This window comes from Lolium rigidum, chromosome 1 (genome assembly GCF_022539505.1).
Source record: "Lolium rigidum isolate FL_2022 chromosome 1, APGP_CSIRO_Lrig_0.1, whole genome shotgun sequence".
NCBI lineage: Eukaryota > Viridiplantae > Streptophyta > Magnoliopsida > Poales > Poaceae > Lolium > Lolium rigidum.
In genome coordinates, this window is record NC_061508.1 from 310168578 (window position 1) to 310184873 (window position 16296).

A 16296-nucleotide genomic window follows, 5' to 3' on the forward strand; every position below is an offset into this window, starting at 1 on the left:
ACGTCATTGCCTATGTCAAGAATTTTGTTCAAAAAAAATTGGAACTTCAAACTACCATTTTCAAAATTTTCGAAAAATGGCCTTGACGTAGGCCGAGCTTCAAAATGCCGCACTCGCTTTTCTACTTTTTGCCTCTGCAATTTTGGCAATACATGTACCTACCTGACAGAAAGTACTTCGAATAATAAATCTTGCACTATTTCAGCCAGGAATTAAAACTTACAGATGAGCCAGCAAACGAGCATTTCGGTTTCAATAGATATACATACTAATAAATTTTCTCCAGGAAAAGATGTCAGATTATGCATGCACTACACATCTCTGTTTGGCATTGGATGCAGAAATGAATGCGGGGTAAAGTTTAGAAATAAGGAAAATATAGGTAACATCGACACCGGGGTTACAGTGATGTATCTCCATATGTCATCCGCGATGGTTCTGATGGCTGAATGCCACCGATATTTTTTCTATTACAACACAACTAACCACAATCGGTTTCTATGGAAAATAGCTCGGTCCACCTGGCTACGATGATTGTTCAAGAAAAAAAAAAACTGCAAGAGTCTGATGAGGCACAATCAGAATCACACCAGAATGCCAGATTGGAAACGAGAGCGCAAGCGCTTCTGGGAGAGATTAACGCATTGCTCCAGAGTCTGGACGGTGAGCCATCAATGGCGATGCCGTGGACCCCAGATCCAATCACCCAGCAGACTGGCAGGCTTACCGACCTGATGCCCAGAAATACCTCCTATGAGTGGTTTACCACCGGCGAGACGCATATTGTAGTGGACATACTCCAGCCCGCGGTACAGGTCCTGGTCATGAAATAGCTTCGCCTCATGCACCTTCTCAGATACGTGCCAGTCAATGTTGTACCTTTTAGCGCCAAAGCATGTTTGGCTTAAGATCCGGGTCGCAAGGGTTTGCAGCTCAGCTGTGTCAGTCCCATGCACCGACCACCAACAAACTGCAAGTTGAAGGAATACAGGGTTAGAACTTAACTCCATTATTTTAGTATGAATGAAGTAACAATGATCGCAATGGATCCATTAGTATTCTGGAAGTCAAAGTGGAACGAAATAAGTGGAAACTTTGTTTCACCAGACCACAAGAGAATGGGCTCTACTTTACCTTGTGGTAATTCCATCATTTCCTTAATTGCTGATGAATCTGAAGCCAAAGAACCCAATTTTCTTCTATATACTTCAGTTTGTGCTTTGACTTTCTTTGGATCATAATTACCGTTGGCCATTCGGGTGACGCAGGCCTCAATACCGCTGATGACCTCAGGATCATCACAGGCATGGTCTTTGTAAAAAACCCTTGGGTTTAGCATGTAACCAGCAGCATGCAGTGGAGAATGCAAGTAAATATCCCATATCTTGTCAACCCAAGACAAAATATCACCATGCTTATCTCCAACATTGCGCATTACCTCCTCTTTAGCACAATCCATGGCGTCATACAAGATACCCATTGGACAATCTTCACGCTCTAATTTAAACAACACCTTGACAAATGGAATTGTAACCTTCAAAATGTCAGCCGCAACACACCAAAATGCATCTGTCTTCACTATGTTGCAGATATACCGGAATGTACTGCTAGCATCCCAATCAGAGGAAGCCCATTCAGGAGAGTTAAACATCTCCACCAGATTTGCTCTCTCGGAAACTAGCTTCTCTAGTGTCAAGAATGCAGCAACATATTTCAAACAAGAATTGCTCACAATCTCGCCGTTTCCAACCAGTTTAACTGGCATCTCATTGCCATGTATAAACCTTGTTAGTTCCTTTGCCTTCGTTAGAACCTCACTGATGTGATCAAGTGATGCAATTTTCCCAAGCAGAAAGTTGATGCAAAAGTCAGCACACAGCGGGAAGAAGAATGAATGGCCATGTTTGTTCAGCACTCTATGCCGTGCAGTTTGCATATATGGCGATGCGTCATTCATGACAACTTGAACTATGTTACTGGCGCCAACTTCATCAACCACGCAAGAAATCATTTCTTCTAGCATATCCACGTCCTCAATGATTGCAGACACATCTTTGGATCTGAGGAACAACATGCCTTTCCTGCAATGTACCAAAACACTTATGAAGCTTTTTTTACCACATTGGCTCCCCCAACTATCCAGAATTATACTGCAACCACTTTTCTCCCATTCTTGCTTCAGTTCCCTTTCACGGCTCTGTGTTTCTTTTAGTTCCTCCAGCAGAAGTGATTCATATGTAGGAATTGCAACCTGAACCTCATTGGCAATCCCACGAACCCTCTCCTTCAAATATGAGGTGTTTAGAACATCAGGCCCATGTCCAACTTCAAAGATGAACTTGCGTATTGCTGCCAGAGAATCAGAGTGAGCATTTGCCTCTATTAGTTGTTCCAATTGTTGTAGCTGTGATGGAGAAGACATGTCCACAGAGGAACTAGAGTTAACTCGCTGTCCTGAAGATGTTTTTGGCTTCTTATTCGTCAAACAAGGATTTTGATAGTTTGGGCAAGTGGCTTCTAAAGTCTGGTCTCCCTGCAATAATTAACAGCTTTAATAATCCTAGCAGTCATGTATCCAAAGTACAATTCTCATATATTCCTTGATTCTCACTTAACAAGACCAGACATGACATACGACTACTAAAATGATCCTACATGTACCATAGCTAACACAGAAGAGAATAAACAATACTACTTCATGTGATATTTTATTCCGTGTAACTGGCATCAAGGAATGGTATGCAAAGGTATTGTCTACAGTCCGAAACACATTTACTAACTGCCAGCAGATAAAGACACGAGTTTTCACAAATAAAAGGTTTATTGCCATCACGGGGCAAAACCATATTTTCGCAACTACATGATGCATGAACAGTAACCATGACAAGGCTGTGGAAGATTTCTCATCTTCAACATAACACCTTCCAGAAGTATGTAATTTTTTAGCTGATAGACGACATAATTCTTCCTTGCAGATACAAACAATTGTCTAATGATGAGTTCCCACATGAAGCGGTACAAAATATTACATTATAAGTAAAACATTGACAATTTGGGTAATACCAACAGAGCAGTTCTGTAATATTTACAGACTAGTTATATTCTATTACAAACTACATGCTCTAACTTTTGGAGCTGGCGGGGAGCTCTGTAATATACTAAACAAGGGAATGGAAAACCAAGCTGGTCCAAGGCCTGAAACCAGGGTCAGCCGGGAAAATAAACAGCGCTTGTACCATTAGGCCATTAGCCTGCCCCCCTTCAAAGCTAATTTCTAAAGTAATTACCATGCAAAACCAGACAACCGCAGCAGAACTACCTTTTGGTGCAAAATTTAATCCCCACAGAACCATACTGTATTCGCTTTGTAGACATGCCCCATCCAAAGTTTAAGCCCTTCCCTGTCTACAACTGACCCCACCAGATCACCGCCCAAAAGGGGGAAAATGTAGTTCTAAAAATAGCCTACCAAAACGTTTTATATTTAGGGACGGAGTTAGTACCATTTAGCTTTGCTAATCAACCTAGGACATGTGATTAGTCACTCTAGTAACTCAAAAGGCAGTGTTATATGGGAACACGTGTCATAATTTATTTCCCCAAACCGGGCATCCTGAATCTGTGTAGGATATTTGCCATATCTGAATTCCAGACACCCGAATCGGAGTCGGATTCCGGAACCGTGTCGGAGTCCGAGTACCACTTACAGAGCACCTAATGAACCAAAACCTAAACCCAAAACTGGGGAAAAATGAATCCTTTCTTGTACACATGCTAGGATTAAGCAACCTAGGGGTCTCTCCCTTTGTTCAGCCCAGATCCCTGAACAGGGCACGGATCAAATCCCATATCTTTCGTTTAGGGGCGATCTAGATGGTGTGCTGCTTTTGCACCGGCACACCCAAAATTTGTGCAAGCTAGCGGGATTCAACTAATTACCGGACGAAAAAGAAAGATAGCAAATGCTCACCGATGGTTAAGTCGTTTAGGCCGCGGATGGGGCTGAGGAAGAAGCGACGGGACAACACGACGAGGAAGGATGAGGACGGCGGCGGCGGCGAGCGCGGGAGAGGCGGATGAGTTGGGGCTTGGGAGGGGCGAGGTTTCGGCGGCGACGTCAGCTGGGGCAGAGCGTTGGGGCGGGGTGGGGTGCGAGAGATGGATTCAGAGCCGCATTTGTAGCCGCCGCCGATCTGCGCGAGAGGGCGGGGGTTGATTTTGGAGGGTTTGGGGAGGAGGGAATTCACGCGGAAATGCGGCGGGTTCGACTGTTCTTCCCAAATTCATCCACTCCTCCGCCGGCTCAAAGCCGTTACTACTGTTTTCTGGACCACTCTCTCAACTGTTGCCAACCTATACGAGGCCTTGGCCCATTCCTCATCCGGCAGATGGGATTTAAGGATCCTGGGCCTTGTGCAAAAAAAAGAACTGATGAAAAAAAAAAGACTAGCAGCCACACAAAAAAAACTCGTTTGCTATGATCAGCTTATTGGTTCCCCATTTCCATTCCCAAAGTGAAAATTATATACATATACATACATATCCCTGGCTAAAATTCAGGTCCACTCATGCTACCATGCTTCCATATGTGTACTGTATATCAATATATCATGGGGACAGCTTATCACTGAGAAGTGATGAGCTTCTACGAATGGCCGGGAACGGCGAATGATGGGGATATGCCATTGGGAGTGCACCATCGGCCTCACTCGCAGCAGGAGAGGAAGCACAAAGAAGGTCCCAGTCGACGAAGGCGATTAAGCTCAAAACCCTTGTAGCGACTGGGCCTAAACCCTGAGCTGGCGACTGGGCTGGGGGCCTGGGCAACTGGAAGATGAGATTACTTGGGCGTAGAGCAAGGGATCCCGGATTAATAGTAACTAATACGATTTCGATATGATTTGTAGTTATCCCCTTGTAACCCTATATCGAGGGTGTCTATATAAACCCCCGAGCTAGGCCTTAGATGGGACACCCTCAGAGATCGGATCACCACCTCCTTAGCTCTCGGTACCTTTGCCGACTGAGCCACCCCATTGTAATTCTCCACTGAGTAATAGATCTAGCAGGATGTAGGCCTTTTACTCTCTGGAGGGGCTGAACCTGGGTAAAACCTTGCATCTTGTGCACCTCGCTCCGCAGATGGCTACGTCGCCTTGCTCCCGCATCAACGAAGTGTTGCACCCTGTAGCACCTGTCGTGGTCATATCCACGACAGTGGCGCCAACCGTGGGGCGTGGGACGTCAAGACTCCGAGCTGCGACGAGGCCCTACTCACCTGCCCGTCGGCCGGTCGCCTCCGGCCGGATGATCGCCATGGGTGGCTTCTTCCACATCCAGCCGAGCACCTACCACCCGGTTCCGTCGCCTCTCACCCACGCCTAGATGGTGCCGGTCGACACGATCAACCTCTTCGTCGGGCTCGCTGGCGTTAACGACCCCGCTGAAATCCGTCCCGGCCAGCTGCACGACCCGTAGGCACCGGGCCAGCTGCTCACCGCTACTCTCCCTCTCACCGGCGAGACTTACGTCGAGGACGCGTCGATCTTGGAGGACGACGCCGATTCGACGGCTGCGGCGTCAGTGGCCGGATCCATAGTCGCGACATCGACCGTGGACTCCATCACCCCCGTCTCTAACCCGGGCGACTACGAGGACAGTTTCGTCCTCCCTCTATTCGACAGCGACTCCGACTCTGACTCCGTCGAGGCCCCGCGGTACTAGTATCCGACCGCCGTCCTCATGGCGGCTGGCGACGACGCGCCAAACGACCCATTTTCTACGCCGCTCCCCGCGACCGCGGCCGCGGTGGAGATCGAGGCGCATAGGGCCCTAGAGGAGCAGAGGAAGAAAGATCTGGTTGAGCGGCAGAAATTCCACCTCGAACAGGACTCGGCAAGAGCCCTGTCGCTTATTGGTTCCCCATTTCCATTCCCAAAGTGAAAATTATATGCATATACATACTGATATACATACTGATATGGGTTGCCCGATCTTAGTAAGCAAGGTAGTGGTGATGAACTCACGATGAACACAACGGAGATAACACGATGAGGAGGTGAAGATAACTTGTATGACGCCGATGTCTCGATTGATTCCTATCATCAATGCAACAGCTCTCAACCCTGCAAGATATTCGCAACTCCACACACTTGCGCACGTAGACGCCGACCACGAAGCGGTAAATTGCAACCTTCTACTTTCCAATGGAACATCATATCACACAAACTTTCAGTAGCAAAACACCAGATTGATGCGAATTGGTGTATAGATTCAATAGAGTTGCAAAGCAATCAACTATGAACTAGGATTTATCTTAAACGTGGTCTAAAGCTATTATGGGGGCATCCTGGGCACTTATATAGGGGTTTAAGACGGTCAGAAGTCGAAAATAACAATAATAAACCGACCCAGATCGGGATCTGGTCGAGACTGACTCCGACTCGGCCGGCGTGGGGGGCGGTCGACCGGGCCAGGGGCCGGACGGGCCGGCCGGAACCGGACCAGGCGCTAGGCTGGAACCGGACGGGGGTGCCAGGGTCCCTGGATTGCGCCCGGATGGCACCGGTGCAGGAGCCAGCAGGCGCCGGGCTCATCCAGCGTAGGAGCCGGTGTGACCGAACATGGGGCCGGACCGGCCGTCGTGGCGGACGGTTGCGTCGGGCGTGTCGCCGTCCTGGACTTCTTCTCCCTCCTTTGCGGATGCCTCCCTCTCCTCCCTCGCGCGTCCATGGGGTGTCTTCATGTCCAGCACCATGCCCAGTTGTTCTCCTCCTCCTCGTGTGATGCTTCCTTTATCCTCGTACCTGATCATACACAAGTCAAAGGACTTAGGTAGTATAAAATTCTCATCAATCAAAGTATCGTTTAAGAACAAGTTCACTTGTTGTTTTAGTAGCTTCGCACGAGCTCTTGTCATAGGTCCAATTCCGACTTCATTGGACTTGAGCTTCACAGCAATATCATCTTCATCTTGCAATGACGGAGGTAGTAGTTCGGTAGGGATGTCCTCATCATCTCCTCCCCCCTCAAAATGCGTCGACCTCGACGCTCCAAGGTCTTCTCCGTCATATGGTGTCAAATCAGCAACATTGAAAGAATTACTAACACCAAACTCATCAGTTGGAAGATCTATAGCATATGCATTATCATTGATCTTGGCAAGCACTTTGTAAGGACCAGCCCCACGAGGAAGCAACTTGGACTTCCGGAGCTTCGGGAACCTGTCCTTGCAAAAATGAACCCAGACCATATCATCAGGCTTGAAGAACATCTCCTTGCGCTTCTTGTTCATCCTTGCAGCATTGTTCTTGCCTTTCTTCTCAATCAGCTCTTTAGTCTTCTCATGTATCTTCCTACAAAATCTGCCATCTTTGATGCCTCCATATTGACTCTCTCATGTATGGGTAGAGGCAACAAGTCAAGTGGAGTAATGGGTTTGAAACCATACACCACCTCAAACGGACACAGCTCGGTGGTAGAATGTACCGCCCTGTTATAAGCAAACTCCACATGCAGCAAACAATCTTCCCACTCCTTCAAGTTCTTCTTGATCATGGATCTCAACAGTTGTGACAAGGTTCTGTTCACCACCTCAGTTTGACCATCAGTTTGGGGATGACAAGTAGTACTGAAAAGTAGCTTTGTCCCTAGCTTTTCCCAAAGTGTCTTGCAGAAGTAGCTCATGAACTTCACGTCATGATCAGAAACAATAGTCTTCTGAACTTCATGTAGACGTACAATCTCCTTGAAAAACATGTTAGAAATATGCGACGCATCGTCGCTCTTGTGGCAGGCAATAAAGTGTGACATCTTAGAAAATCTATCAACTACCACAAATATAGAATCATGGCCTCTCTTAGTACGCGGAAAACCCAACACAAAATCCTTACTAATATCTTCCCATGGTGTAGTAGGTGTCGGTAAAGGAGTGTACAAACTGTGAGGCTTCAGCTTGGTCTTGGACTTGTTGCAAGTAATGCACCTCTTCACATACCTATCCACATCCCGCCTCATCTTTGGCCAATAAAAGTGGTCAGCGAGCATGAGGAGCGTCTTCTCTCGCCCAAAGTGACCCATCAAACCTCCAGCATGTGATTCCTGCAATAAGAGCAAACACACAGACGATTCTGGAACACATAGTTTGTTAGCTCTAAACAAGAACCCGTCATGTATGTGATATTTTTCCCATGCTTTACCAATAGCACACAAGCGATATGGTTCAACAAAATCATGATCAGTAGCATACAAATCACATAGTATCTCTAATCCAGGAATTCTAACATCAAGTTGAGTTAACAGCATACTTTTCCTAGATAGAGCATCAGCAACAATATTATCTTTTTCCTTCTTATGCTTAATAATATATGGAAAAGACTCAATGAACTCAACCGACTTAGCAAGACACCTATGCAAGTTAGATTGAGCTTTCAGATATTTCAAAACTTCATGATCATAATGTATGATAAATTCTTTTGGCCACAAATAATGTTGCCAAACTTCAAGAACTCTAATTAAAGCATACAATTCTTTATCATATATAGGATAGTTCAACTTAGCTCCAGAAAGTTTCTCAGAAAAATATGCAATTGGGCGACCCTCTTGCACCAACACACCACCAATTCCAATACCACTAGCATAACATTCAATCTCAAATTGCTTATTGAAATCAGGAAGTGCAAGCAATGGTGCAGAAGTTAACATACGTTTCAGCTCATCAAATGCATGATCTTGGGCTGCACCCCACTCAAATACAACACCCTTTTTAGTCAGTTCATTCAAAGGTGCAGCAATAGTACTAAAATTGGGCACAAAATGTCTATAAACCCCAACAAGACCATGAAAACTTCTTACTTGACTCACATTCATGTGACTAGGCCAATTTTGAATTGCTTCAATCTTAAATGAATCTACCTCTACTCCATGCTTAGAGACAACATAACCCATAAATATGACCTTATCTTTGCAAAATATGCACTTCTCAAGATTACCATAGAGTTTATTATCACGCAACACTTGCAAAACATGTCGAATATGCATAGTATGATCAGATTCATTGTGGCTGTAAATTAATATGTCATCAAAGTACACAGCCACAAACTTGCCAATAAAAGCATGCAAAACATGGTTCATCAATCTCATGAAAGTACTAGGTGCATTCGTTAAACCAAAAGGCATCATTAACCACTCATATAAACCAAATTTTGTTTTAAAAGCTGTTTTCCATTCATCCCCCTCTTTCATCCTAATTTTATGATAACCACTACGCCAATCAATCTTTTAAAAAAACAACATCACCACTCAATTCATCTAGCATATCCTCTAAACGGGGAATATGACGACTATATCGAATAGTAATGTTGTATATCGCTCTACAATCAACACACATGCGCCATGTACCATCTTTCTTAGGAACTAAAATAACAGGAACAACACAAGGAGTTAGACTTATGAGAATATAACCTTTGTCGAGTAGCGCTTGTACTTGCTTCTGTATCTCCTTCGTCTCTTCGGGGTTTTTCCTATATGGTGCCCTATTGGGCAGCGAGGCGCCGGGGATCAAGTCAATTTGATGCTCAATACCACACAATGGTAGTAATCCTGCGGGCACCTCCTCTAGAAACATGTCACTGAATTCCTGCAAGACATGAGAAACACCAAGAGAAATAGGGGTCATGTCGTTAGAAACCAAAACCTCACCCTTGTACATGAGCACAAGAGGCATGGTTGTAGGATCCTCACTAAATTCTCTCATATCCTCTCTAGTGGCTAATATGACTAAGGAATTCACTCTCACATTTTCTTTATATCACTTACGGTATTACAATTTTCTCGCTTATCTACGGATGCATCCTCCAAGTTTACTTCAACTTTCTGAGATTCATTGACAATTTGTTGTGGTGACATAGGCTGCAAGTTAATTTTCTTGCCCTTGAACTCCAAGTGATATGTATTGGCGCGGCCATTGTGTTGCACAGAACGGTCATAGAGCCATGACCGACCCAATAGTAGGTGACACACCGTCATAGGAACCACATCAAAATCAATGGAATCCTTATACGGTCCAATCTCAAAATCAACACGCACCATGTGGTTTACCTTCATCTCACCATTGTCGTTCAACCATTGAATATAATATGGATGTGAGTGTGGTAGATACTTCAGTTTCATCTTGGCACATAACTGCTTGCTTGCCAAATTGCGACAACTTCCACCATCAATAATGACCTTGCAAGCTTTATCGGGACCAACTAGTGCCTTTGTTTGGAACAAATTGCAATGCTGAGTAGATGCACTTGGCTGCACATTAAGAGCACGCTGTGACACGACAATAGTGCGAGCTTCAGAAGGATAAGGATCTACACTATCAGTATCATAATCATCATCTTCTGGAGCATCCGGATCAGCATCATCTCCTGTCTCATACTCATTATCCTCAGTAATAATCATCACCTTACGGTTAGGACAATCTCTCTTGAAGTGACCCTTGCCACCACATGTATGACAAAGCATATCACGATTGCGCGCTGTAGACATGCTAGAACCACTTCCACTTCCAGTAGGTTCGTATTTCTTTGTGTTGGACACATTGGATACCGGCTTGCTAGACGAAGTAGGGAAAGGTGTGGGGCGCGAAGATGGCGCCGGCGCCGTAGATGGGGGAGCCCGAGGCTTATAGCTAGCGCCCAGCTCCCGTAGCACGACCTTTGATTTGCGCTTCTTCCGCTAACTGTGCTTCAACTTCTCTTGCATGATGTAGTAGCTCATTCATATTGGTGTAACGGTGATGACAAATAATGCCTTTGATGTTATACTTCGAACCATGTAGAAAACGCTGCATTGTCATCTCAAGTGACTCACGGACAAGGTCATGCTGCATAAACATCTCCATCTCCATGAAATAAGCATCAACCGTCAGAACACCTTGTCTCAATAGGGTCAACTTATCATATATCGATCGCAAAAAATTAGTGGGAACAAAAAGAGCTTGCATAATTGCCTTCATCTCGCGCCATGTAAGAATATGCAATTCTCCATCTTCTTGACGAGCACGTGTAATTCCATCCCACCAACGTAATGCATAGCCATCAAATTTTGAGGAAACAAGCTTGATCTTCCTATCTTCAGTATAGTCATGTAGGCGCCATAACTTCTCAATTTTCAGCTCCCAAGTGAGGTATTCTTCAACATCAGGACCTCCTTCAAATTTGGGTATTGAGAATTTTGGCTTACCCAAACCATCGTCTTGCGGTTGTGGAGGGACATGGCGAGCTGCTCCGACGGGGACAAAACCACGACCACGGGCACCACGTCCAACACCACAACCAACACCACGCTCTTCAGCAGCGGGTTCTTCATCAAAGTTATCATGATTACTCTCCTCATCTTCATGATGTGACTGTTGTCGTTTTTGAGTCGGATTATCAATGGCTAGAGCCAACGCTTGAAGATTGCGCTGAACATGCGTCATTTGTTCTTGGATTGTATTAACGGTCTCATTAGTAGCATCAAGATTCTTGGTAACCTTCTGAATGTCCTCATTAAGTCTTTCGCCCTGTTCGCGGAATTCACGTCGCATCTCATTACGAAGAGCTTCATACTCCCTCCAAGAAACAATATCAGCTCCATCCATCTTTTTCTGGTCAACAAGTTTAGCATCACTAGAAGACATGGTTAGTAGGTTAGTGCACTAAAACAAATATGTGTGGTGGTACCCTCATAACTCACTCAAAACTGATAAGAAAGGTAAATCTTACCGCTCCAAAGTGAATTAGTATTTCACTATTTCTTACCACTTGGATTGACAACTAGTGCACGGATGTAGCGAAGCGAATATCAAGGGTATAAGAACAATCACACGACAAAGCAGGATATATGTGGTGTTGTAGGTAGGCTACCTATTTGCACCAATAACAAGCTCTAGCGCCGACCGTATAACGACCAAAGATACTCACACAAGGTGATAAATGTGGCAATGCAACTATATGAACGAATAATGTTGCAATGCACTCGAGAGACACTAGCAAAGCTCAACGGAACAGGCACAAGATTGCTCAACTACGGGTGCAGAAAATAAAACTAGGCCTTCACTTGATCTTACTAGCACCACACTTTTTCTCTTCACTCTTTTCTCTTGTTTTTTTATTCACTTTTTATTTTCCTCTATTTTTCACGGTTACTATAGCTACAGTAAAATCACCGAAAACCTAAAGAGCAGCCTGTCGAGCGGTAAAACTAGTCTCCTGTGGGAAAGTTCCTAGTCACGTATGTCGAAAGGTTGTGCCTATGGTTGGGAACAAGCAAACTGTACGCTATGTGGACTCGGAGTAAGAAAAACTAAAAACTAGATGATAGCGAAACACAAACCCTAGACAATCGACTAGATGGAAAAAAAGAAACGCAAAAACAACGATGAAAAGCAACTAAAACTCGAAATTGATGCAATCTAAGGCTATGGAAAACCCTAACCCTAATATTTTTTTGCTTTTTCTGGACAGGAAACACTCACAACTCAACTATGGGGTGGATTATGGATGGCTTACCGTGGAAACGCTGAAATCTGATACCAAGATGATAGGGGGTTGCCCGATCTTCTCACTAAGCATGGTAGTGGTGATGAACTCACGATGAACACAGCGGAGATAACACGATGATGAGGTGGAGATAACTTGTATGACGCCAACGAAGCCTCTCGATTGATTCCTGTCGCCAATGCAACAACTCTCAACCCTGCAAGATATTCGCAACTCCACACACTTGCGCACGTAGCCGCCGACCACGAAGCGGTAAATTGCAACCTTCTAATTCTCAATGGAACAACAGATCACACAAACTTTCAGCAATAAAACACCATATCGATGCAAATTAGTGTATAGATTCAATAGAGTTGCAAAGCAATCAACTACTCCCTCCATTCTGAAATAGTCTACATTCTAGCCCCAAAATTTGTTTTGAAATACTCTACATTCTAGCTTTTAGTCAACAACAACACTGAAAACGAGGTGGTTTTACTCTTTTTGTTGGATGTTGTTATTTTCAATGTGGCTTGGATTGGTTGTTCAAATATCTAAGTAGTACTAATAAATGCACTACTAATTTGTCTCATTTTTTCTAAAATGTGACTAAATCAGAATGGAGGGAGTGTGAACTAGGGTTTATCTTAAACGTGATCTAAAGCTATTATGTGGGCGTCCTGGACACTTATATAGGGATTCCGGACAACCAGAAGTCAAAAATCACAATAATAAACCGACCCAGATCGGGATCTGGTCGAGACTGACTTGGACTCAGCCGGCGTGGGGGCCGGTCGACCGGGCCAGGGGCCGGACGGGCCGGTCGGAACCGGACCAGGCGTCGGGCTGGAACCGGACGGGGGTGCCAGGGTCCCTAGATTGCGCCCGATGGCACCGGTGTAGGAGCCGGCAGGCGCCGGGCTCATCCGGCGTAGGAGCTGGTGTGACCGGACATGGGGCCGGACCGGCCGGCGTGGCGGCCGGTTGCGCCGGGCGTGGCGCCGTCCTGGACTTCTTCTCCCTCCTTTGCGTATGCCTCCCTCTTCTCCCTCGCGCATCCATGGGGTGTCTTCATGTCTAGCACCATGTCCAGCTGTTCTCCTCCTTCTCGTGCGATGCTTACTTTGTCCTCGTACCTGATCATACACAAGTCAAAGGACTTAGGTAGTATAAAATTCTCATCAATCAAAGTATCGTTTAAGAACAAGTTCACTTGTTGTTTTAGTAGCTTCGCACGAGCTCTTGTCATAGGTCCAATTCCGACTTCAATAAAGCAAAAGCGGGAGTTTTTCTGCTGCAACGAAACAAAATTGGAGAACAGTTCCTTTTCTATTTCTAGGCGAATCAATGAAACAAAAGCGAGAAGTTTTTTGCTGCAAGGAAGCAAAATCTAAATTTTAGCTAAAAGTAGACACTGTCAGTCAGGGAAGCCGGAGGCTGGAGAGCTCCTAGCCTCCTAAGGATTATCAGCACGTTCCATCAATATATCATGGGGACAGCTTGTCACTAAGAAGTGATGAGCTTCTACGAATGGCCGGGAACGGCAAAGCTTTGGAAAACCTGACTGCTGTTATGAACACGGGGACTCACTCTGGCCATGAACCTTGACTCCCTTCGTGCCCACCGGCGAGCCACGCTCCGTGTCTGTCCGGGGCGGCTCTGCTCGTGGTCGTGGACGGCTGAGGTGAAGAAACGGTCGCCGCTTCGGGTTTAGTTCTACCTCTGGACGTCGATTCGGACGGCTCAGTTGGGGTTTTCAGTGACAGAGACCTACCACTGCCAGCCTTCTGCAGCTCCTCCAGTATCCTCTGCAAGTATTTCGGTACGCTGCAGTTGCCTTTGCATCTGGCAAGTTAAACACGGTCACAGATTGTCAGAAAACGAACAACCTTGGGGCAGTTTTCTTATATGACTTTCAGGTTTGGATATCAATCTTCGATGAAAAAAAAAATTGCATTGTAGAACGCACCTCCAATTGTTCATGGAGCTGCTTCTGAACCTCCAGTTGCATCCGTAGAGCTTCTGCCAAGTTCCTAAGAAAAGAAGAGGAGATGATGTAAATATGTAAGTCCATGGTGTCTACTATGCATACTAAGGCGTAACAGTTCAGAGAGCTCACTTGTTTTTGCACGGATCACTTCCACTGCTACTCGCTTGTACCCTCTTGACGTCCGAGGAGGCCTTCTTGTCTGCATACAGTATTATGCATCAGTGTTCAGAAAGGCGAATTTGTAAAGCTCCGATACATATATTTATATTTTCTAGTTTTGTTTACCTTCTTTGATCTCTGGAATATACTTCGCATGGCGATACTTCTGTGAAACGATAAGAGGCAAGACGTAAGTAGCGAAAAACGTAGATGAGATATTTGATCTTTTTGAGTGGAGATGGAAGATTATTTTGTAGTAGTACCTGTAAAAGGCTCTTTACATGATAGATGGTGAGGCCGTCAACTTTCATAAGTTTCAACACGCCCTAGGGAGTTGCTTCTACTCAAGACATTAAAGTGAAATTTTTAGAGTAAAAAAACAGAGAGTTGCATAATGTGGGAAATAAAATTGGGTTTAGGGATTTGAGATTGTCGATTTTGAATAATAAATGGGAGGTTTTCGCATATATAACATGGTGGCAGATTAACCAATCGTAACGGACGAATTTAGGAGGGGTTATATGCAAATTTCTAGGGCAGCTGCTCTTTTCTGAGTGGGCCCACATCCACGTGTCCTCCACATCAACGCAATTTTAACGACAAAACTGATTTGGGACTAAATCGAACCCACTTCACAAGTACGTGCATAAAATTCTGCATATTGTAAGTACGAGGACTAAATCGAGTTACAAGCACAAATATGAGGATTGATAATGTATTTATCTTAGAGAAAAAATGCAAGAAAGAAAAGTAAAAAATACTGCGAGCGACTGGAGACTGAACGGGCCGAGTGCTTGGGCGGGTGAAAAATGGGCCTAATGCCTGACCAAAACTGATTAGCCTCTTCACGGACGTATTTTCGGTCCAAATTCGTGTTCCTATCTGTCTCGTTTCTCTTCGGGTCCGTCTGCCGACCGCGTGTTTTTCACTTTCCGCGCGTGAGTAATCGTTCAGACGGTGGTTTGCTTCCACGTGCCATATCAATGCCGATTTCCCGCCTCCATGTGCACCAGTGTTGGCACGGGAGGCCCTTGGATGTCCCGCCAGCTAAAGGCGGCCCGGCCTTTTAAAGAGGGCCAGCTTGGCCACAGCTCGCCTACAACCATACAACCAACCGCCACCGGCATCGCCATGGAAAAAGGTTAGGCATTCCGCAAGACAAAACACGATGGCGAGGTCGGGTCCTTTGGCGCCAATAATGAGAAAACCTGGTGCAACCGCCGGTACATGCCGGTGGAACTAGCCCGCCGGTGTTCGATGAGAACCGTCCGGTCCCTTAGCCGGATGCGGGCCTCCCGAGCGGTGGATGGTACCTCAACCACCGTTGTGTCCTAGTGCCACCGGTACCACACGAGGGACGTCAACGATAGTACGAAATCCATTGTCGTCAATTCATCCTCATACCGGATCTACGCGACGATCCGACCTTTGCCCTCGACTCGTACAACTGGTCCACCTTCGGGACCTGGGAGTTCGACCGCACCACCGCACGGGTTACCTAGGCGATGTCGACTTCTTCAACCGGGAGCGCTACGCCCGCCTAGACAACGATGAGTAGGGCGCGTAGAAGGAGGAGGACGGATTCCAACCGCCAAATCTCACGAAGGATGAGTCCATGGAGATGGTCATTGCTAA

At 45.6% G+C, this 16296-nt stretch overlaps 1 protein-coding gene and 1 long non-coding RNA gene across 3 annotated transcripts; both read right to left on the minus strand.

Moving 5' to 3' along the window:
• Positions 1-300: 300 nt before the first annotated feature.
• Positions 301-4049, minus strand: LOC124684135. Of its 2 annotated transcripts, none has more exons than XM_047218523.1 (3): positions 3971-4049; positions 1135-2533; positions 301-970 (listed from the first exon to the last, which is right to left on the minus strand). In XM_047218523.1, exons 2-3 carry the CDS (start codon positions 2420-2422, stop codon positions 672-674), a joined length of 1587 nt encoding a protein of 528 aa, XP_047074479.1. In that variant the 5' UTR covers positions 2423-2533; positions 3971-4049; the 3' UTR covers positions 301-671. The 2 variants fall into 2 exon arrangements, with proteins under 2 accessions (XP_047074479.1, XP_047074480.1); XM_047218524.1 differs by having other exon boundaries at positions 1135-2524; positions 3971-4005.
• A 10289-nt stretch (positions 4050-14338) lies between these two features.
• On the minus strand, positions 14339-14703 carry LOC124684136. Its single transcript, XR_006996918.1, has 3 exons — positions 14632-14703; positions 14482-14545; positions 14339-14357 (listed from the first exon to the last, which is right to left on the minus strand). It is a non-coding gene; the product is annotated as an uncharacterized LOC124684136 (long non-coding RNA).
• Positions 14704-16296: the final 1593 nt, after the last annotated feature.